The sequence below is a fragment of the Hyperoodon ampullatus genome (genome assembly GCF_949752795.1).
Source record: "Hyperoodon ampullatus genome assembly, chromosome: 3".
Classification (NCBI taxonomy): Eukaryota; Metazoa; Chordata; class Mammalia; order Artiodactyla; family Ziphiidae; genus Hyperoodon; species Hyperoodon ampullatus.
In genome coordinates, this window is record NC_136916.1 from 116577568 (window position 1) to 116599398 (window position 21831).

General features: G+C 39.5%; 1 protein-coding gene across 2 annotated transcripts; it reads left to right on the top strand.

Annotated features, from left to right (window-relative positions):
• The first annotated feature begins 4377 nt into the window (after positions 1-4377).
• PSMA6 (proteasome 20S subunit alpha 6) lies at positions 4378-19847 on the top strand. 2 transcript variants are annotated; one of them, XM_079699962.1, is made up of 7 exons: positions 4378-4516; positions 12219-12313; positions 12779-12860; positions 13589-13744; positions 16029-16207; positions 17486-17580; positions 19622-19847. In XM_079699962.1, exons 1-7 carry the CDS (start codon positions 4441-4443, stop codon positions 19677-19679), a joined length of 741 nt encoding a protein of 246 aa, XP_079556088.1. In that variant the 5' UTR covers positions 4378-4440; the 3' UTR covers positions 19680-19847. The 2 variants fall into 2 exon arrangements, with proteins under 2 accessions (XP_079556088.1, XP_079556089.1); XM_079699963.1 differs by having other exon boundaries at positions 4396-4512.
• The last annotated feature ends 1984 nt before the right edge of the window (positions 19848-21831 follow it).

The following is a 21831-nucleotide window of genomic DNA, read 5'->3' on the forward strand; positions in this document are numbered from 1 at the left end:
AAAAACAGTTCATCCTAGTAGAAAAGCCAAACAGTGAGAATGCATATTCAGTGAATGATCGGAGCGCCTCCTTCATGCTAGGTACTGTTTGGCACTGAGGGTACCCCGGGGAGCAAAACAGATGTGGCCACTGCCCTCAAGGAGCCTGATGTTCTTTTTTTTTTTTTTTTTGCGGTACGCGGGCCTCTCACTGCCGTGGCCTCTTGCGTGGCGGAGCACAGGCTCCGGACGCGCAGGCCCAGCGGCCGTGGCTCAGGGGCCGAGCCGCTCCGCGGCATGTGGGATCTTCCCGGACCGGGGCGCGAACCCGTGTCCCCTGCATCGGCAGGCGGACTCTCAACCACTGCGCCAGCAGGGAAGCCCGAGCCTGATGTTCTAATTCTAGCTTTCAGTTTGTCTTGTATTGAAAATGAGGTCGACTCCTTCCGGGAAGTATCCTTTAGAGTATTAATGTGTATATGCCATCCAAAATCCTATGCCTCTTTTAGGGCCCAACTTAAATGCAACCTCAACAGAGGATCAGAATTTGTTTGAATGTGTGAAATAATTTTCACAGCCTGAAGTGTGTGTGATTTGAAATATCCCGTCGTTGCATGGCAGGGAACACCCAGGGGTGCTTCACAGCGGGTTTTTGTCTATGTGGGAAGGAAAGGCAGCTATGAAAGCATTTCTCAATTGTTCCCTGTCTTTCTACAGTTTTTAGTTCAACTTGACAGTCATTTACTGAACTTTTATAAGCCAAGCTCCATGCCAGGGGTGGTAGAGAATACAGAGATAAAAAGTATTCAGGCTCTGCCCTGCCAGTCTTTAGTGAAGCCCCTACACACAACTCTTTAAGGTAAACCATATGATTACCAATATTTGACACTTTTGACCTACAGAAATGGTCATTTCACTTGGTTCAGGCTAATAAAAGATTCAAATTGTATGCACTAGGCATATAGGGGAAAAGAGGCAGATTGGTGGACCTGAGCTTCTTAGATGACGAGATGGGAATGAGCGTCCTTACAGGAGGAACAGGAGTGTGGGGGAATGGGAGAGCCTGAGGAGGATCAGGTGGTGCTTCTCAGAGCTGTGCTGTGGAATGTAGCCCTGCAATGGAAATAGGAGGATGAAGTGGAAGACAAGGCTGAAAAGATAGGTACAAGGTCAGCTAAGCTCAAGGCTGAATTTGATTCAGGAGCTCAAAGAAATCTGGGCAGAGAAGCAACCCAATGAGATCTTGCTAAAGAAAATAATTCCAAGAATGTGGATCAACAAGAAGAGATGCTACTGTGCCAGACCAGGCAAACTGGAAAAGGGGTCTTAATCCAGACAGTGGCAGTGGGAGTGAAAAGCAGATGGAGTTGCCCCATAGGAATAATCAAGAGGATTTGGTGACTGACCAGACAGGAAGGCAACAATCACAGCCGTTTAATGAGTGCTCATTATGTGCTAGGTATGTTGTTTAACACCTCACTTTCTTGCCTTCTCTCATTTAATCCTCACAACAGCACCCATAAAGTGAATCTTACCCAAATTTAACAGATAAGGAAATCCAGACTTAGGGAGGTTGCATAAGGTCACATATCTGGTAACTGTCACAAACGGGATTTAAATTCAGGTTTAAATAGAAAGGGATGCACTCCTAATCCCTATGCTGTAAGGGATTCATTCATTCTACTAATATTTATTGAGCACTTATTACATGCTAGGTATTGTTCAAGCTGCCTGAGCTATACCAGTGAACAAAACAAAGATTCTTGCCCTCATGGAACTTGGGTTGGGGGAGGAGAGACAATAAACAGTGAACAAAATTATGAATTATACAACAGAAAAGAGGAGAGCAGAATAAGAAGGATCAAGACTACATGGGGGGCTTCCCTGGTGGCGCAATGGTTAAGAATCTGCCTGGCAATTCAGGGCACATGGGTTCGAGCCCTGGTCCTGGAAGATCCCACATGCTGCAGAGCAAATAAGCCCATGTGCCACGACTACTGAGCCTGCGCTCTAGAGCCCGCGAGCCACAACTACTGAGCCCTCACACCACAACTACTTAAGCATGAGCACCTAGAGCCCATGCTCCGCAGCAAGAGAAGCCACTGCAATGAGAAGCCCGCGCACCGCAACGAAGAGTAGCCCCCGCTCACCACAACTAGAGAAGGCTCACGCACAGCAACGAAGACCCAAGGCAGTCAAAAATATATATAATAATAAATAATAATAATTTTTAAAAAGCTTGTGTTAAAAAAAAGACTACATGGGGACAGAATAGGAAGTTTTGGGGAACTGAAGGCTGCTGCAAGGTTTTGGCTCTGAGGACTTAGAAAGTGTGGTATGAGGGACAGGAACTGGCTTGGGAGAAAAGAGATGGAATGAGGTGTTCTGTTTGGTTTTTTTTTCTTTTTTTTTTTTCGGTATGTGGGCCTCTCACTGTTGTGGCCTCTCCCGTTGCGGAGCACAGGCTCCAGACGCACAGGCTCAACGGCCATGGCTCACGGGCCTAGCCGCTCTGCGGCATGTGGGATCTTCCCGAACCGGGGCACAAACCTGTGTCCCCTGCATCGGCAGGCGGACTCTCAACCACTGCGCCACCAGGGAAGCCCCGAGGTGTTCTGTTTTATTTTACTGATTGATTTTTGGCTGAGTTGGGTCTTCGTTGCTGCGCGTGGGCTTTCTCTAGTTGCGGCAAGCGGGGGCTTCTCATTGCGGTGGCTTCTCTTGTTGCGGAGCTCGGTCTCTAGGTGCACGGGCTTCAGCAGTTGTGGCGCACGGGCTTAGTTGCTCCGCAGCATGTGGGATCTTCCCAGACTAGGGCTCGAACCTGTGTCCCATGCACAGACAGGCGGATTCTTAACCACTGTGCCACCAGGGAAGCCCCAGGTGTTCTGTTTTAAACATGCTGGGTTTTGAGGTACCATGTGTCTCAATGTGAAAAATGTCATATATGCGATTAGAGAAGACTCAGCACCAGAGGAGGATCCAGCTAGAGACCTAGTTTTGAGGAAATATCAGCATAGAGGGGGCTGTTGAATGAGTTCACCCTCCAAGCAGCCTTACAGAGAACTCATTTTATCTATGATTCTTCAGGTAAACTGTAGGAATTACAGTTTAGGAGGCTTGCTCAGTGTCTGAGAAAAAAAAAAAGTACTCAAAAGGTCAGGAGGAGTTGGTGCTGAGGATAGGGACCTAAACCAGAAGCAAGGGACAACTTTTATCAGTACACTTGGGAATCAGCCAGAGCTGGAAAGTACCCTGTGTGCCAGAGATGATGTCTGCACTTAGTATTTTCTTAATCGAGTTTCAGTTTTGAATTTTCTTTTTCAGTAACGAAATAGAAGTTTATTTTTTAAAAAACACTCTTGAGAAATCGGAACTTCCATAACAAACTCCTTAGAAGGCTCTTACAAAATTTCTTTTAAATGGAAAGTGAGTTTAAGAGAAAATACATTAAAAAGGTAAGAATCCCTACTTCAGTATTCATTACAGCTGATATTGAAGTGCCAGAAATCTTGGTATAGCTGGCCTTCCTGGCGCACAAACTACTGGGCAGAGGGGGCGGGTGACACTAACTTAACATCTGTTTTGCATTTTATATTCACTAAATAGGAGCGTGCGTTGAGGTAGGTCAAAATAGGCACATTTTACAGTTCAAAAAGCCACCTGCTGTTCTCCAGAGCTACCTCGCCTGCTTGGGAATTATTCTCATTAGTTCATCTAACGCCGGCCTGCTATGAGCCTTTCCCTTCGGTTCTTGTTCATTATCAATCAAGGCTACTGATTCCTGTATTATACCTATATTTCAACCCCAGTTCCACTTTTAAGACAAAACTGTCGGGGGCTGTTGGCCAAAGGAAGATCTTGCCTGGCCAGAAAACTGTGCTCTGGAGTGGCTAGCAGAACCCGCTCCCTTCTGTACCTGAAATTAACGGCTGCTGCGGGAGCAGCTGCAATCCATTTATTTCTCCCTCTAGTAGCAGGAAACAAAGTGGTTGGGTAAAGAGGTTAGAAGAACGCCAGCAAGCCAGAGCCAGGCTGGATATACAGGTGCCAAAACTAACGAGAGACTTGTTAAATACGCGATCCCACAGACAGGCAACTCACTACTCCTGGCCCCGGAAAGCTTTTTTGTTCTTGCTATAGTCAATTCACTCTCTAGATGAAAGCTCTATAAACCGCCTCAATGAGAACTTCTCCAACCATCTTAAAGCCGCCCACACATGGGGCTGGCGCATGCGCACATCGAAAACCTTTGGTCCGCTCTCCCCACCCTCCACCAGGGGCGGGGCCTTGGAGTTCTCAGGCGCGCGGGAACTGACGCTAGAATCGTGACTTCGGGGCGCAAGAGCGGATGAAGTCCGCCAGTGCCCCGGAAGCAGTCGCTGCAACTTCCGGAGGGGCTTGTACACCTGGTGCGGGAGCTACGGGGCCTCAGGATTGTGCTTGGAGTAGTGGTGCACCATGTCCCGTGGCTCCAGCGCTGGTTTTGACCGCCACATTACCATTTTTTCCCCCGAGGGCCGGCTCTACCAAGTAGGTGAGTGAACCGGGTTTGCCTTTGGTCCACTCGAATTGCTCTGTCATGGTACGGCCTGGAGCAGGAAGCCGCAGCCGGAGTTTAGTCCCGGGCTGAAGCATGGCCGGAGCTGGGACGGGAGGAGGGCCGAGGCCAGGTCGAGTCCCGTGATGTTCCCACCGATATCTGCAGGCAGGGATGGGAGCCCGAAGGCTGAAGGCCTCGGGCTCTCCAGGGCAAGCGGCCGCACTGCCTGGACACTGTAAAGCGTTAAGGTAGGGCTGTTTGACGTGAGTGGGCCCAACGTCTGCATTCCTCTAATGGATAATTGGTTCCTTGACCTTCCAATTAAAACGTCCCCCCTCCGTTTTCCTTTGTTTGCAGCACGGACTTCCTGGTCCTGTGGTTAATTCCGCGTAGGCATTCAGAGCCTTCTGTGTGCCAGACGCTGTGCTGGTCCTGGGGGATGCAAAGATGTCACACCCTCACCTATACTGAAACTCACAGCTTAAAGGGAGTGACAGATACGTAAAAAAACGGATAAAAAGAAAAATATAGAGCGCCAAATTACAAATACCTACAGAGTTCAGGACATCTTTGAAAAACTGGTGGACAGGATGAGTGGCCGTCAGTTCTAGAGCTGCTCTTGAAACTAGCATCTTCTCTTAACCCACATCTGTTTGAATGTTACTATAGTTTAAAAGCTGGTTCTGAATTGTAGATGAGGTATGGTGAACTAGCTGTTTCCTGAACAGCTTCAACGGAAATAAACCCTAAAGTAGTTACAGTTATTCAGTATAGTAATATATTTTGTTGGATCGAAAGGTGTCAGGGTTTAGGTTATGATTATAACCTCGGACCCTTAACCTCTTGCCCTGGAGAATTCAGTATCAGGAGAACCTGATTTACAGCTGGCCGGTGATGGTTTCATTTTTGAGTGAATTTAGCACCTCAGTGCCTTGGCGAGGACAGTGATAAAATCGTCTGTGCTTGGAAATCAGAAGGAGAAAGTTGGCCTATAAATGAGGTTCTCTTCACGTGTAAATTTTAGAAATAAATATAACTTGGAATGAAAGCAGTCTACTATATGGCTACATACTGGATATAACGTAGCAAGAAACAACATCATATTGGTTAATTCAGTAACCCCTTAACTCATCCCCAATTGAAAAATATGACCTAAGATAGAACAGAGAGATGATAACTGTATCTTCAAGGAAGTTTCATTTTTAAAGTTTCATTCCTGAGTTTTAAAGACTTTTTCTATATTAGACTATGCTTTGAATGTTCTATTTCATGGTTTTTAATATGCGAACAGGAAAAGTCACTTAGACCTACACTTTGCTTTTGTATACTATATTGTGAAATCTAGCCATAAAGCATAGGCTTTAACGCTTCCCAGATTTGGTGAGTAGAGAGGCTGAATATAGTGTCATTTTAATGGTTTTAAAAGATTCAGAATAGAGCATGTAGTTCAAAACAAGTTAAATATCTAGACAGAATAATTTTAAGCTCTGTCTTGTTGTATAACACACTCCCTCTGCTACTCAGGGCACTAATTAGACATTGCTAGGAAAAGGAAAGTGAAAGAATAGTTAGTATGAGCAAGCAGTATAGTGGTGAAGAGTTCAGGCCCTGGAGCCATACCTGAATTCAAATTCCTGCTCTCCTCCATACTAGCTCACCTGGGCAAGTGATATAACTTTAGCCTTAATTTCTGTTTGCAAAGCTGGCCTCATAATTCCTTCCTTATATGGTTGTTTTGAGGATTAAATAAAATGATACATGTAGAGTGCTTAGCACAGTATTAAGTCCTCAGTAAATGTTATTTTTTGTTTGATTCTTTGGCTTATTTTATTTTTGGTCTATTAAATTAGTAGCTCTATTTTCTTCTTTCATTGTCCATCTATGCTTGATTCTCTAGTGAAATATATGTAGATTGTCATAATGTTGTAAATACTGTTTATTAGTTTATAAACTTTAGAATCTGCCAAAGACAAAATGTATAAGAATTATAAAGTGCAAATTGTTAACCATAACAGTGGAAAAATAATATAAGAAAAATGGAGAGATGACAAGGGAATGGAAAGATTAATGGAAAGGCGAGTATGCTCCTCATCTTCCATAGTTGGGGTTCAAAAGATAAATGTAGTCTAAAGTTGATAAATTTAAAAAATAGAGGTATAAGTTTAAAATTACAATGCTAACTATAATCATAAACAAACTGTTGGCAGTGTTTGTTCCCAAGGAGTAGAGAGAAAGATTTTTGATTGTTACCTGTACCTTGAAAATTTTCTCTTAATGAATGTATTCAAGGGGTAGGGTGTGTGTGTGTGTGTGTGTGTGTGTGTGTGCGTGTGTGTGTACAGAAAAACTGTATCGCTATATACAGAGCACTTATCAGTGGGGAAACGAAGGCCCATAAGCCTGACTACTTTCAGGCCTCTCTTCTGCTTGCAGGTCTTTTGCTGGATATGCCTGGCAAGGGAGGTAGGAGCAGTCACTTGAATCTTGAATTTGCCTCCCAGATGGAAGTGAGCACTGCTTGGTTGCTTCTAAGAAGGGAGCATGCTGATAAGGAAAGGAAAGAAATGGTCTGGTAGAGACAGACTGGAGAGGACAGTTTTCTAATCTGGAAGTGGTACTGTGTACTGAAGCCAGGATTCCTGGGGAGTCCTTGCTCCACACCAACTAGGAAAACTTTCTACCTATGTAAAATAGAGATAATAATTCCACTTACCTTATAGGTCTCTAAGGATTTAATGAGTTAATAGATGTAAAGTACTCAGTGTCTGTGACATAGTAAGTGCTCAGTAAAATGTTTCTGTGAGGGATGCTGTCAGGAAGAAACAAGTGGCTGATAAAAATGGAATCAGGAGTTTCACAAATAAATGGACTGAGAAGTACTTACTGTTTGCCTCTTTTGCTGTTAAAAATTTTTCTTGTTTTAAAGTAGTGTTTCTCAACCCAGACGTCTCATGCCCTCTTTTTTTTTTTTTTTTTTTTTTTTTTTTTGCGGCACGCGGGCTTCTCACTGTTGTGGCCTCTCCCATTGCGGAGCACAGGCTCCGGACGCGCAGGCCCAGCGGCCATGGCTCACGGGCCCAACCGCTGCGCGGCATGTGAGATCTTCCCGGACCGGGGCACGAACCCTCGTCCCCTGCCTCAGCAGGCGGACTCTCAACCACTGCGCCACCAGGGAAGCCCCTCATGCCCTCTTGAATCTGATTTGAAATTAAATGTGTATGTGTATACATACGTGTATATATATTCATAAATTCATACATATTAAAACTACACAGAAATAATGGGATCAAACACTGCTGTGTTTTCAACCTCATAGCCCCCTCCCCCGACACACACAAACGCCAAGATTTCTAATGACCCCACCTGCTTGAACATCACCATTTTAAGGAGTGTGATATTTGGAGGCAATGTGAAATGAGACACACTTCCTGCTTAAGTTACAAGGTTAGGGAAAGACAGAATGGCAGTTTCAAAAAATCTTAACAAAAAGTTTCTAGTCGTACAGCATTCAAATTGAATGTAGACATATCCTGAAGAATACCTGCCTTGCCCCAGTAGAACATCTCTTATTTTTTTGATAGCCAAACTTCGAAGAATGTATGGACCATACATTATTTTTCCAGCCCATGTTTATATGGGAAAAAATCATATTTTCCAAAATTCACTACAGTTTTTGTTTGTTTTTAAACGTCTATTTATTTTTTCCCAGTCTTGTAAGTTAGAAGTCTGGTAGGCTTAGGGTCACATAGGCTGAAAATTAAGGTGTCATTAGGGCTGCATTCTCTCTTTTTTTTTAAATTTTAGATTTGTATTTTATTGGGGTAAATTGGCTTATAACATTAAGTTTCATGTGTACAACATTTCTGTTTCTATTTCCGTATACCCTGCAATCATGCTGAGCACCAAAAATTTAGTTTCCATCTCAGTACATCATTTTAGACAAAATTATGGGTGGGATAAATCTTGAGTTACATTCCTGTAATTGGCAGAATTTCAGAATCACCTGTAGATGCTTCGAAATGAGCGTCCATAAATGGGACGTGCATTGCTGCTGTCGGTAGCATCACACTGAGCAGCTCATACTGTGAGCCACTGTCGGGCATTGTGTGCTCGTCCTGAACATTTTGTCACAGTACCTTTTTTTTTTTCGGTACGCGGGCCTCACTGCTGTGGCCTCTCCCGTTGCGGAGCACAGGCTCCGGACGCGCAGGCTCAGCGGCCATGGCTCACGGGCCCAGCCGCTCCGCGGCATGTGGGATCTTCCCGGACCGGGGCACGAACCCGTGTCCCCTGCATCGGCAGGCGGACTCTCAACCACTGCGCCACCAGGGAAGCCCCCCTCCAACTTTCTGATGCTTACTTTTATATGGTATATGTTTTTTCATCCATTTATTAAAGTGTGTCTCCAGTAGGCAGCATATATTTGAGTCTTGCTTTTCTATCCATTCTGACAGTTTCTGCTTTTTTTTAATTTAAAAAAATTTTTATATGGATTTTATGTATTCATTTATTTTTTATACAGCAGGTTATTAGTTATCTATTTTATACATAATAGTGTATGTATGTCAATCCCAATCTCCCAATTCATCTCACCACCACCACTCCCCCCCTTCCACTTTTCCCACTTGGTGTCCATACATTTGTTCTCTACATCTGTCAGTTTCTTTTAATTGGAGTATTTCATCCATTAGCATTATTTATTTTTGTTTGTTTGTTTATTTATGACTGTGTTTGGTCTTTGTTGCTGCGCATGGGCTTGTGCGCATGGCTGCGTTGTGGCACGCGGGCTCAGTAGTTGTGGCTTGTGGGCTCTAGAGCGCAGGCTCAGTAGTTGTGGTGCACGGGCTTAGTTGCTTCGTGGCATGTGGGATCTTCCCCGACCAGCGCTTGAACCCGTGTCTCCTGCATTGGCAGGTGGATTCTTAACCACTGCGCCACCAGGGAAGCCCTTGTTAGGTATTTTTAAAGAATTAAAGAGAATAAAATAGTCTTTTATATTTATCCAGATATTTACCATTTTTTGATGTTCCTCATTTCTAAAGATTGCAGTTTTCTTTTGGCATCATTTTCCTTCAGCCCGAAGAACTTCTTTTAGCGTTTCTGTTGCAAGTCTGAACTTTCATTCTTGAAGGATGTTTTTGTTGGATATAGAATTCTGAATTGATGATTTTTCTTTCCACATGTTAAGGATGTTCCACTGTCTTCAGGTGCAATCATGGAATTCAAATCATTGTTCTCTTGTGTATAATCTGTTCTTTTTCTGTTTTTCCAAAGTTTCTCTGCTTTTGGTTTTTAGGAATTTGACTATATTGAGCTCACAGGTGTGGTTTTCTTTGTATTTATCCTGCTTGGAGTTTGCTGGTTCTTCAGTATGAAATTTTATGTCTTTTGCCAAATTTGGAGCATTTTAGCCATTATTTCTAAAGATTGGGGGGGGGGGCGGTCTCGTGCTTTCCTCTCCATATGGGACTCCAGTACACACATTATACCTTTTGATGTTGACCCACAGACTTGTTTTGTTAAATCTGTTTTCTCGTTTGAAATTGGATAGGGAATTCCCTGGTGGTCCAGTGGTTAGGACTCTGTGCTTCCATTGCAGGGGGCTCGGGTTCAATCCCTGGTCTGGGAACTAAGATCCTGCATGCCGTGCAGCACGGCCAAAAAAAAAAAAAGAGGGATAGTTTGACTCATTTTCCTATATCTCCATTCTGCAGTTAAGTTCACTTGGTGAATTTTTAAATTTCAGATATTGTATTTTTCAATTCTGTAATTTCTATTTGGTTCTTTTGTAATTTACTGAGATTTCTTATTTCATCTTGAATATTTTTCATTATGTCATTGAACATAGTTTTAATAACTTTGCCTGCTAATACAACATCTGGGTCATCTCAGGGTTGGTCTCTTCTAAGGAGATCATGTTTAACTATGTTTTGTTTTGTTTGTTTTGTTTTCTTTTTTGGTATGTTGAGTAATTCTGGATTATATCCTGGGCATTTGTGAATGTTAGGTTGTGAAGACTGGATTCTGTTATATTCCTCCGAAGAGCATTAATTTGTTCTAGCAGGAGGTTAATTGGGTGGCAGCTTAAATCTCAATTCTTTTATCCTAGCTAGGCTGCTTGGAGTCTGTCTTTTGTGTGTGTGGTTATGGAATCAGCTAGAGATTTGGGCAACATAGAAGTTCGGGCTCTCCCTCTTCGGCTCTCTCCTTTCTCTTCCTCATTTTCCAGCAGCTGTGGTTACTCCCCCAAGCTGTTCTCCAGCTCTTCAGGCCAAAAGGACGGAGTTTTCTTTGGGTGTTTACCCCTGACTGGGGCCTGCATGCAAGCTTAAGTCATGAAAATGGGGAGCTCACCCCAGTCCATTGCCATCTTCAAGCGTTGCCTCCCTCTCTGGAATCTGCCTCTTTGGGCCTCTTTCTGGTGTCTTTGGGTAGTTTTGTCTATAGTTTATAGTTTACCTGTGGAGGGTTGATCTGGTAGAGGCTTTATTGACTATATGAGAAACAGAACTGAGAAGCATTATGAAACATTATATTTTAGAACTTGTTTGTGATGTAATGGGATGATAAAAACAAGCTGTTGTAATTAGCTAGTTAAATGTAAGTTAGATCTGAGGATTTTCTTTGAGGTGATTTTTCTAGAGTCTTTTTACTCTTTTGTTCTCTTCAATATGTGGCCACTTAGAAATATTTGACAAAGGATTTTTATCACAGCTCCTATTAAAGGAAATTCTTTGGTGTCATAGGTAGTATCTTCCTCAGATGATCTTCATCACCAATGGCTTTTTGAACCAAATAAGACCAGGCCTCAGACCTGGTGCACAGAGTAAAAGCATCTATTATGCATCAAATGTAGATAACAATTGGAGTAGTGAGTAATTTTTTTCTTTTACATTATCCTTTATATTTTCTACAGTGAGCATATATTAATTTTTGTTGCTCTTTTCCACATTACAAAATATATGTTTATATTAAGTTTAAATATTACAGAAATATACAGCGTAGAAAGGGATAGTTTCATCTGTAATTCTACTCTCTACAGGCAGTCATTATCAGCTAAACCACATGGTGCCAAAGTAGTTTGTTTGTATAAACCACTTCAATTCAGCTGTTTTAACATGGGAATGATTTGACAGCAGCTAGAGAAGTGTACAAGCTGAAGTTTGTTATAGATAAACTAAAGAATCCTATAGTGTAGGTAACATGAAAATTGCAAAAAACATGATCCAGAAAATTTCAACTTGGTAGGGGGGGAAGAAAAGGCAAAGTAATCTAACAGCAGTTAAAACTGCATACGGTCAATTAGTTATTGACCAAAAGTTAACAGAAATAGTAAATCTTGAGAAAATTTAGATCACCTGAATTTGACCCGGGGAAACCAGACTTGGTAGAAATAATGGCTACAAAACAAACTTTTTAAATGATAAAACATAATTGATAAAGATTTGATATAATAAAACTTAATTAAATGTTTATTGGAAATTTGGTATTTGTACCTGATGAAAATGATCAAAATGGAAAGAAGTGGAGTTGGTTTAATTACGATTTATTATTATCATTATTTTGACTTTGCATGTATTGGATGGCATTCCATGTTAGTTCATAAAGCTCTTTATTTTTAACAACTTTATTATTCCATTGTATGAATCTATGATCATTTATTTCACCTCTTAAAAAAAACTGTTCTATTTTCCAGAATATGCTTTTAAGGCTATTAACCAGGGCGGCCTTACATCAGTAGCTGTCAGAGGGAAAGACTGTGCAGTAATTGTCACACAGAAGAAAGTACCTGTAAGTAGTACTGCCAGGATAGCCAATTGTTGCAGAATATAATGCAAGAATGTTTCATGAGTTTGTACAAGAGTATATTATTATATATGTTAACATTGTTTTTGCTTTGACCCTGCTTTCCTGTCTGTCATCCAAGAAGAATTTATTGACAATTTAACTGAGTAGACAGAATTGACAAGTTGAACTTTGTGGTATGATTATAAGCATAATGGGATTTCTAGGTCTTTTGTCTTCAGGGACCTCAAAACACACTTTGGTGAGCTATAATTCTTGCCCACAGGAAACATATCATCTGAAAAAGGAAAACAGAGTTGTGCCCCTGCCCCCATTTTTTATTGGTTTTAACTGTAAAATGAGCAGAAGACATTTATTATATAGTTCATTGTTATCATTTCATAATATTTTTTGTCACTACACAGAGACCTGTGATTTTTTTAAATTATCTTGATTTATTTTGTTCATTAGGATAAATTATTGGATTCCAGCACAGTGACTCACTTATTCAAGATAACCGAAAACATCGGCTGCGTGATGACAGGAATGACAGGTGATTGACTTAATACCTACTTAGATTTGTTATTTTCTTCAGATTATTTTTGAGTTTTGTATTAATTTTAAAAGGCTTCCTGTACTGTCTGATTTTCAGGTGATATGAGTAGATTTGCAGTCTTCCAAGGCTAGTATCAATATCTTCAGAGTATTGTGAGCTTTTTTGAAACCATAAGTATAATAGAATTAGATCTCTATGCTACAGTCAGGGAAACTGAGCTGAGGCCCCTCTCATAGATGGTTTATTTAAGATATGGTTAGTAATTTAAGGGGACATAAGTCAGTATATCTCAAACCTGGTGATAGTGACACTGGTTAGAAGTAGGTGAGAATTTAAAAAATAACATTGGGTTTTTATTTTCTGAAATCAAGGGAAAATTCAAGCCCACAAAAAAAGATTGAGAGAAACATTATTTTCTTTCCTTAAAACCTGGCCTTTGGGGAGTTATTAGACACTTTTAGAAACTATTTTGACAGCTAATGAAGGGCTCAGCATAAAAGAGCAGTGCTGGATATAGAACTTCATTTTTTTAACTTTTTTCCTTTTTTGTCACATACGTATTGCTGAGTCATTCATTATACGTTGGTGGGAGAAAAAGCCATAGGGGACCACTTCTGTTTTCCTTAAGTCATAATGGAGATATATGTATATATTGGGAAAATTATCTGAATTGAGATTCATTCTTTCCTTCTAAAGAAGTAAACCTTTGTTTTTTATGCTCTAAGCTGACAGCAGATCCCAGGTACAGAGGGCACGCTATGAAGCAGCTAATTGGAAATACAAGTATGGTTACGAGATTCCTGTGGACATGCTGTGTAAAAGAATTGCTGATATTTCTCAGGTCTACACACAGAATGCTGAAATGAGGCCTCTTGGTTGTTGTAAGTATGCAAAGAAGTCTCCCAAATAATTGATGAATTATGATTTTTTTTTAGTGAACATGCATAAAGAAAGTTATTTCAGTAACGGGTTTGGAACATGTGGTTTGGAAGTTATAAAAGGTGAAGAAATCTTTATAATAAATCAGTGATGGAAGGATACGTTTCACAACAGTATTTTAGGCACTATCTTTAAACTTTAGATGCTATTAGGCTTTTGTAATGGAGATTCTACTGCAATTCCAGATTACTAGTTCGATGGAAATGCTTAAATTAGGCATCCTAACAATGTAGTTGTTTCTTTGGACCACCCTAAAGAATCAGGCTTACACATATATGCCTGTGGTTCATATATTTAGAATAAATTTCTTCTTTAAAAAACAAGTAAAATTTTATTGGGAGAGGAATAAGCTTTACTGATCTGAGATTTAATGTAATAAATTAGCCTGAAAAATTCAACATGTTTATTTCTGACATTGTGTCATTCATTTATGAGAATTAAAGCAGTCAGTGTAATGATTTTTTTTACCGTCTGACCCTATTTTTGACCCGTCACTTAAAAATTCTCCCTTGATTTCTTCAATGATACTCTTCTCCTCAGTTTCCTTAGCTCATCCTCTCCTACTGGTCCCTTAAATGTTGTTGCTCATCTGGGTTTCTCTCCTTGGTCCTTCTCTCCTCTTTGTTCTTCTGGGTGATCTCATCCACTTTGATGGCTTCGTTTACTACCTGTATGCCAGTCACTCCCCCATTAGCTTTAGCCCAGTCTCTTCCTTCATGTCCCACAGATACTTCAAACTTGAAATCATTGCTATTTTCCTACTCTCATCCTCAACTTCCATTCTACCCCCATCTCACCTTCCCTGGTCATCTGTTTAGTCATCAAGCTTTACCCTAGAATATGTCCCTTCCATCTCCTCTGTCACTTTTTCATTGTCTTTTGCCTCTGCCACCTAATTTACTGCCTTTCTTCCTCCTTACTCTCTCCTAGTCTGTTCCATATTCCTACATGAGTTATCATTCTAAAATCAAATTTTATTGTTTTGTTGTTAATACGATGTGCAAGGCCCCTTACAGTTTACTCCCAAGTTGCCTCTTGGACCTGAAGCTCTGCATTTTTCTTTCGCCTGAAGCTCCTGTAATACATGGATCTTTTGTCATTCCCTGGGTGTGCCCTGACCTTTCATGTGCCTTTGTGCATGTTCCTTTTGCCTTGATTGCCCTTCATTTCCTTATCATCTGTTAAACCTGCTCATTTTGCAAGACCCTGAAGTAAAGAAGTGTTTCTTTTTTTCCCCCCAGGAAGTAAGTGGATCTCTCTTTTGTGGTGCCCTTGTACTTTGTATCACAGCTCAAGTATAAAATGTAAAGAAAATTATAGGGTAACATAACATTAGAATAAAATGGATAGCTCATCACTGTCATAGTGTTTGTCAATAAAATAAGGTTCAAAATTCCTCATTACTAGACTCTATAAAACATCTATAAATGTGAATAAAGTCGTTGAATAATACCAAATCTTGTAAGAAGACACTATATAAAAAAGTTTCAAATGGGGTTAAGCCATTCTTTAAATACTTTGTTACCTGCTCTGCTGAGTAGAAAGAAGTTTGGTGGTGGTTATTTTAATTGTATGTCATTATAATAACATAATTATACAAGAAAAAATATTTCTTGGTCAAATAAACTGACGAACTACTGAGCTAAAGTAGGTCAGCCTACAGCAGAAGATTTTAGAACATTTAATATGCTTTTGTATATTATTTTTTCTAAAAGAAGTATGTGAAAAGTATATTTTCCAAATTTATTTGACCAGTTAACGTTTTGAGGGATTAGGGTTCAAAGGAACATGCTTTGGGTAATAGCAAGGATTACAAAATTGTAAATTACATTTGTGATCATTAAAACCTTTAAAAAATCTGCAATAAAACCTTTTGGAAAATAGAAATTTGTTACATAATTTATCTGGTGATGACCTATGTTTTGTTATTAGTTTTCTTAAAACAAACACATCCTTTAAAAAATATTTTTAAAAGAACAGTGAAATTGGCTAACCTGATTTTCTTTGCTTTCATGAGTTGCCTTTTCTGTAACATCATTTAATTTCCACATTTATTGAGCATTTACTGTCACACATTGAAAAACCTGTTCTCAGGAAAAAAAGAAAAATCCTAAAATAGACGGCCAGAGTAATGATTAACAACAGCTATGTGGCAATACCAATAGAGAAGAAATCTTGTTGTATAAAGGCATAAGATATTTAATGAGGGTCTTTCTTTCTGTTTAGGTATGATTTTAATCGGTATAGATGAAGAACAAGGCCCTCAGGTGTACAAGTGTGATCCCGCAGGTTACTACTGTGGGTTTAAAGCCACTGCAGCGGGAGTTAAACAAACCGAGTCAACCAGCTTCCTTGAAAAAAAAGTGAAGAAGAAATTTGATTGGACATTTGAACAGACAGTGGAAGTAAGTTAGCCGAAAGGAACTGACCTTTTTTTTATGCTGTATAGAATAATGAGGATCATTGCAGAATTGACAATCTGTATAAGCTATTCCTGGGTTATGTCATGATAATCCAAGTTTGTCAGGTTAATAGTAAAATTGATGTCACATGGGAACAGTGAGGACTGCTTTTATTCATCTAATTCCCCATCTCATTTCATAATTTATTTGAAACTGCTTTCAACAAAACACATATAAAATGGGAAACTATAACTAAGAATAGGAGTCAAGACCAGGTCCAAAGACCTGCATGGTTGTGATTCAAATTACGCTTACGCTAACTGGAAGCAGAAGTGAAAAAGTTGAGTCAGTAATGCTGCTCTTATGGTCCTAAAGGAAAAGCAGCCACACACCAAATTTTCAAGGAAGCAGACATCTTCACAGTAAAAGAATATGCTCACAGGATGACTTGGCAGAGAAATTATATCTGGGACACAGAAGTAGAGCTGTTTTATGCAGGGTTCTTGAGGGGATTGTTCATTATGATTGGGAAGTTTTAAATTGACAGGACAAGACAAAATTCTTACACAAATATTTAGTAACCTTAGACTAAAGAAGTTTCTTATTTACTGCCAAGAAGTTAAAAACACAATTTTAGTGGATTGTGGAAAAGAGGGTCTGGGATACAGCAGTTCTAAAGACTAACAACATGATTCTGATAAACGAGAAAGGAAGAATTACCATCTAATACCTTTGTGTTTGGTTGGCAGTATTATCATACACTAACAGGAAACAAGCCTAGTTCTCATCTGGGAGGCACTGTTCAAATGTTTCTTAAAGGTTTTTTTTTTTTTTAATTGCAATTCATAGTTACATAAGTAATTAATCACATCAGGTACAAAGCCACTTAAAACATTCTTAAATTATTATTACTGTAAATTCCTTGAAAGAAGACTATCATTCATCTTTATCCTCTCCCCGTCTCACTCCAAGTGCTAATAAGCATATTGCCTGGCATGTAGTGATCACCAGGCAAACAGACTGTTTTGTGTAAATCACCCTATCTTTGTTGTTGGAGCCCTTTAGTTTATAGTTCGACTTGGTATAAACAAGTTTCTTGTCATTGGCAGGCAACATGTTAGAATTAAGCAATCTGTGTGGCTGTAGAACTACATCACCTCAAACATGGAGCAAAAATGAATAGCTTGTGGTTAACTCATGACTTGAGTAAGTTTGGAATGAGAAAAATCTTGGAATCTCTGAAAAATACTATATTATTTTAATGTTGATACTTTTTTTCAGACTGCAATTACATGCCTGTCTACTGTTCTATCAATTGATTTCAAACCTTCAGAAATAGAAGTTGGAGTAGTTACAGTTGAAAATCCTAAATTCAGGTGAGTTATCATATTGTTGGCCAGGTACTTAAAGAAGTTTGCCAAATGATAAATTCTAGTCTAGAAAGGTGGAGGTGTGTTGGTTCATTTGTCCTGTAACTTGAGGAAAGAACACTTTTTTGAACTAGAGTTAGTTTTTTGTTTTTTTTTCAGCACCTGAGAGATCTGTTTTAAAGCTTATTTGGTGTCTCCTTAAGACAGACATAAACTGCTTTTCTTTTCATTTCATTTATTTTATATCTAATACCAGAGGTGATGTAAAATAACCTCCTTTATCTGAGAAGTAAATAAGCGTGTTTGTGTGTTTTTTTTAGCTTAAGGCCAATAGAAATTCAGCTCCCAAACTAGTAGTTTTCAGATGGAGCTTTTATTATTTAGTGGTTATTTAAGTGGAGCTTTGACGAGCAGTATGAAATACTGATGTACCTCAGACCCTATTTGGATATCTTTGAAACCCCTGAACTTTGCATACAGCTAATTGAATTGCAGATGATGGATCCTTGTCTGTTCTTACTCACTAAGTGACTAACTCCCACAAATCAACTTCACAGCTTCCACGAGTCAAATCTATACTGGGTGCTTAACATATATCAGTTCACTTAATCCTCCCAGCAACCCTGTGTGGTGATTGACTTTTACCATGAACCTGGATACTCTCGTGAATAGTAAAAAATGCTTCAGTTAAATCCACAGATTCAGGGAACCTGCTGGAATGCATGTTGACTACTGTGTGTATTTACTCTTAGGTCACTGTTATAAAGACACATTGTTATTGTTAGGGGTGGGAAAAAAAGGTAGTAAACTAAGTTTAACCAGACCTTGAAGAGTTTTGTCAGTACATTTTTCTTTTCTAATTTGTTCTTTTTGTTGCCTGTAGGCAAGTGATATAAACATGAAAGATTTAAGAAAAATTTATAGAATTTTTTTAAAAAACAGAAATGAATTCCCTTCTGTCCCCCATAGAAAAGGTTGCCTTTTTTTTTTTATTATTAAAGCAGTAAAATTCCAGCAGGAGCAATCTCTCTAAAGGATCTACAAATAGTTCTTGTTTTCTATTCTGAGACCCTCCTATAACCTTTAAAATCTTTATATCCATCTACTAGTTAAATAAGTAAGAAACCAAAGATCGTATGTCTTCAGAAAAACTCTTGTATCATTTATAAATTCTGTGATAGTAAGTATACTTAAATAATAAATAGAGGGCTTCTCTGGTGGCGCAGTGGTTGAGAGTCCGCCTGCCAATGCAGGGGACACGGGTTCGTGCCCCGGTCCAGGAAGATCCCACATGCCACGGAGCGGCTGGGCCCGTGAGCCATGGCCGCTGAGCCTGCGCGTCTGGAGCCTGTGCTCCACAATGGGAGAGGCCACAACAGTGAGAGGCCCGCGTACCGCAAAAAAAAATAAAATAAAAAATAACTAGAATATATAACAAGCATACACAACTGTATAAACTACTTACATTGCCCCAGTTTGCACTAAAAAATGTCACTTTGACAAATTTCACTTTTAAAAGTTCACCAGTAATGGGTCACATTAAAGATTGCCAAGCAGTTTTTATTTCTTTGGGCAAACATCATTTAGAAAATAACATGTTCAACATGGAGTGCCTTCTTGTCTCTAGGCTGATACAAACTTGAGTTATAGTAGGTATAAAAAGCATTTTGACATAGGAGCTAAAATAGAATACTTTATGTATAGTTTAGTTTTATATTTAATTTAAATATTTGCTATCATAATTGCAACCAAAAGGGTTTTTCTTTCAAAAGACCTAATTCTAGATCTGATGTCAAAGAGGTAAACATTAGTGTGTATAGATGAAGTTGATATGATGTCTGGGAATTCCTTCAAAATAATCTGAAGGGATGAGTGGTGGGTTTATTGATTTTTAAAAGATTAGCTATAAATTGATAATTGTTGAAATTGGGTGATAGGTACACAGGAGTTCATTACTATCCTACTTTTATGTTGTTTTTGAATTTTGCATAATAAAAAGTTTTCAAAAAGTAAATAGTTGTGGGGTTTTTTTCCCTTTGCCTTCCAGGATTCTTACAGAAGCAGAGATTGATACTCACCTTGTTGCTCTAGCAGAGAGAGACTAAACATTGTAGTTAGTTTACCAAATCCATGACGCCACTTGCCTGTGTGTTTCGTAACAACAGACCAACATTATGGGGGCCCCTGAATTGAAAAAGGAACCTCTCCCACTCCTCCTGCCACTGAAGTGGTTAGGACTCTGTATAAATAAAAACAGTGCTTTTGGAAAATAATCGCATCCTGTCTTTTTTACCTCCAATTTTAACGATTAAGTCTTTGGTACATGCAGACAGTTAAATAAATGTTCACCATCTTCACATTGTAGCTTTATTCATTTTGTTGAGAGATCCAAGTTTCTTTGGCTTAAGGAACTTACTAGCCAGAAATTTAAACTGTAGCTATATGGCATAATTAATAAATTGCAAACTAAAACTCTGGTTTCAAAACTTGCTCTGACTATAGTAAGTGGGCATGTGAGGCAAGGCCTTTATTTTACAATTCTTCATTCATTCCTGAACCTGGACTCCAAGTTGCATTGGAGGTTTTAACTATAGTAAAATGATTAGCATTATTGATCTTCAGTTGTTGAGATACACATTTAATCTATACTCAATAAGAACCAATATTTTTTTTTTTTTGGTGTTCTCATTACATTTTTTTTTTTCACCAAGAACTTTATTGAACAACATATTCACCCTTTTGTTCCACTACCTTCTGCCATATTTCAGGCAACTTCATAATTCTGTCTTCCCAAAACATTTTTTTTTTTTTTGCTTTATAACAAATTTAATCAGTTATACATATACATATGGGATATGTTCCCATATCCCCTCCCTTTTGCATCTCCCTCCCACTCTACCTATCCCACCCCTCCAGGCGGTCACAAAGCACCGAGCTGATCTCCCTGTGCTATGCGGCTGCTTCCCACTAGCTATCTACCTTACGTTTGGTAGTGTATATATGTCCATGCCGCTCTTTCACTTTGTCACAGCTTACCCTTCCCCCTCCCCATATCCTCAAGTCCATTCTCTAGTAGGTCTGTGTCTTTATTCCTGTCTTAACCCTATGTTCTTCATGACATTTATTTTTCTTAAATTCCATATATATGTGTCAGCATACAGTATTTGTCTTTCTCTTTCTGACTTACTTCACTCTGTATGACAGACTCTAGGTCCATCCACCTCATTACAAATAGCTCAATTTCATTTCTTTTTATGGCTGAGTAATATTCCATTGTATATATGTGCCACATCCTCTTTACCCATTCATCCGACGATGGACACTTAGGTTGTTTCCATCTCTGGGCTATTGTAAATAGGGCTGCTATGAACATTTTGGTACATGTCTCTTTTTGAATTATGGTTTTCTCAGGGTATATGCCCAGTAGTGGGATTGCTGGGTCATATGGTAGTTCTATTTGTAGTTTTTTAAGGAACCTCCATACCGTTCTCCATAGTGGCTGTACCAATTCACATTCCCACCAGCAGTGCAAGAGTGTTCCCTTTTTTCCACACCCTCTCCAGCATTTACTGTTTCTAGATTTTTTGATGATGGCCATTCTGACTGGTGTGAGATGATATCTCATTGTAGTTTTGATTTGCATTTCTCTAATGAGTAAAGATGTTGAGCATCCTTTCATGTGTTTGTTGGCAGTCTGTATATCTTCTGTGGAGAAATGTCTATTTAGGTCTTCTGCCCATTTTTGGATTGGGTTGTTTGTTTTTTTGTTACTGAGCTGCATGAGCTGCTTATAAATTTTGAAGATTAATCCTTTGTCAGTTGCTTCATTTGCAAATATTTTCTCCCATTCTGAGGGTTGTCTTTTTGTCTTGTTTATGGTTTCCTTTGCTGTGCAAAAGCTTTTAAGTTTCATTAGGTCCCATGTGTTTATTTTTGTCTTTATTTCCATTTCTCTAGGAGGTGGGTCAAAAAGGATCTTGCTGTGATTTATGTCATAGAGTGTTCTGCCTATGTTTTCCTCTAAGAGTTTGATAGTGTCTGGCCTTACATTTAGGTCTTTAATCCATTTTGAGCTTATTTTTGTGTATGGTGTTAGGGAGTGATCTAATCTCATACTTTTACATGTCCCTATCCAGTTTTCCCAGCACCACTTATTGAAGAGACTGTCCTTTCTCCACTGTACATTCCTGCCTCCTTTATCAAAGATAAGGTGACCATATGTCCGTGGGTTTATCTCTGGGCTTTCTATCCTGTTCC

Bases quoted from the DNA above. Each gene is read 5' to 3' on its own strand.
- PSMA6 (XM_079699962.1), top strand. From the start codon at position 4,441: ATGTCCCGTGGCTCCAGCGCTGGTTTTGACCGCCACATTACCATTTTT. The intron at 4,517-12,218 runs GTGAGTGAACCG...TCTATTTTCCAG, and splicing joins GGGCCGGCTCTACCAAGTAG to AATATGCTTTTAAGGCTATT. The intron at 13,745-16,028 runs GTAAGTATGCAA...CTTTCTGTTTAG, and splicing joins AATGAGGCCTCTTGGTTGTT to GTATGATTTTAATCGGTATA.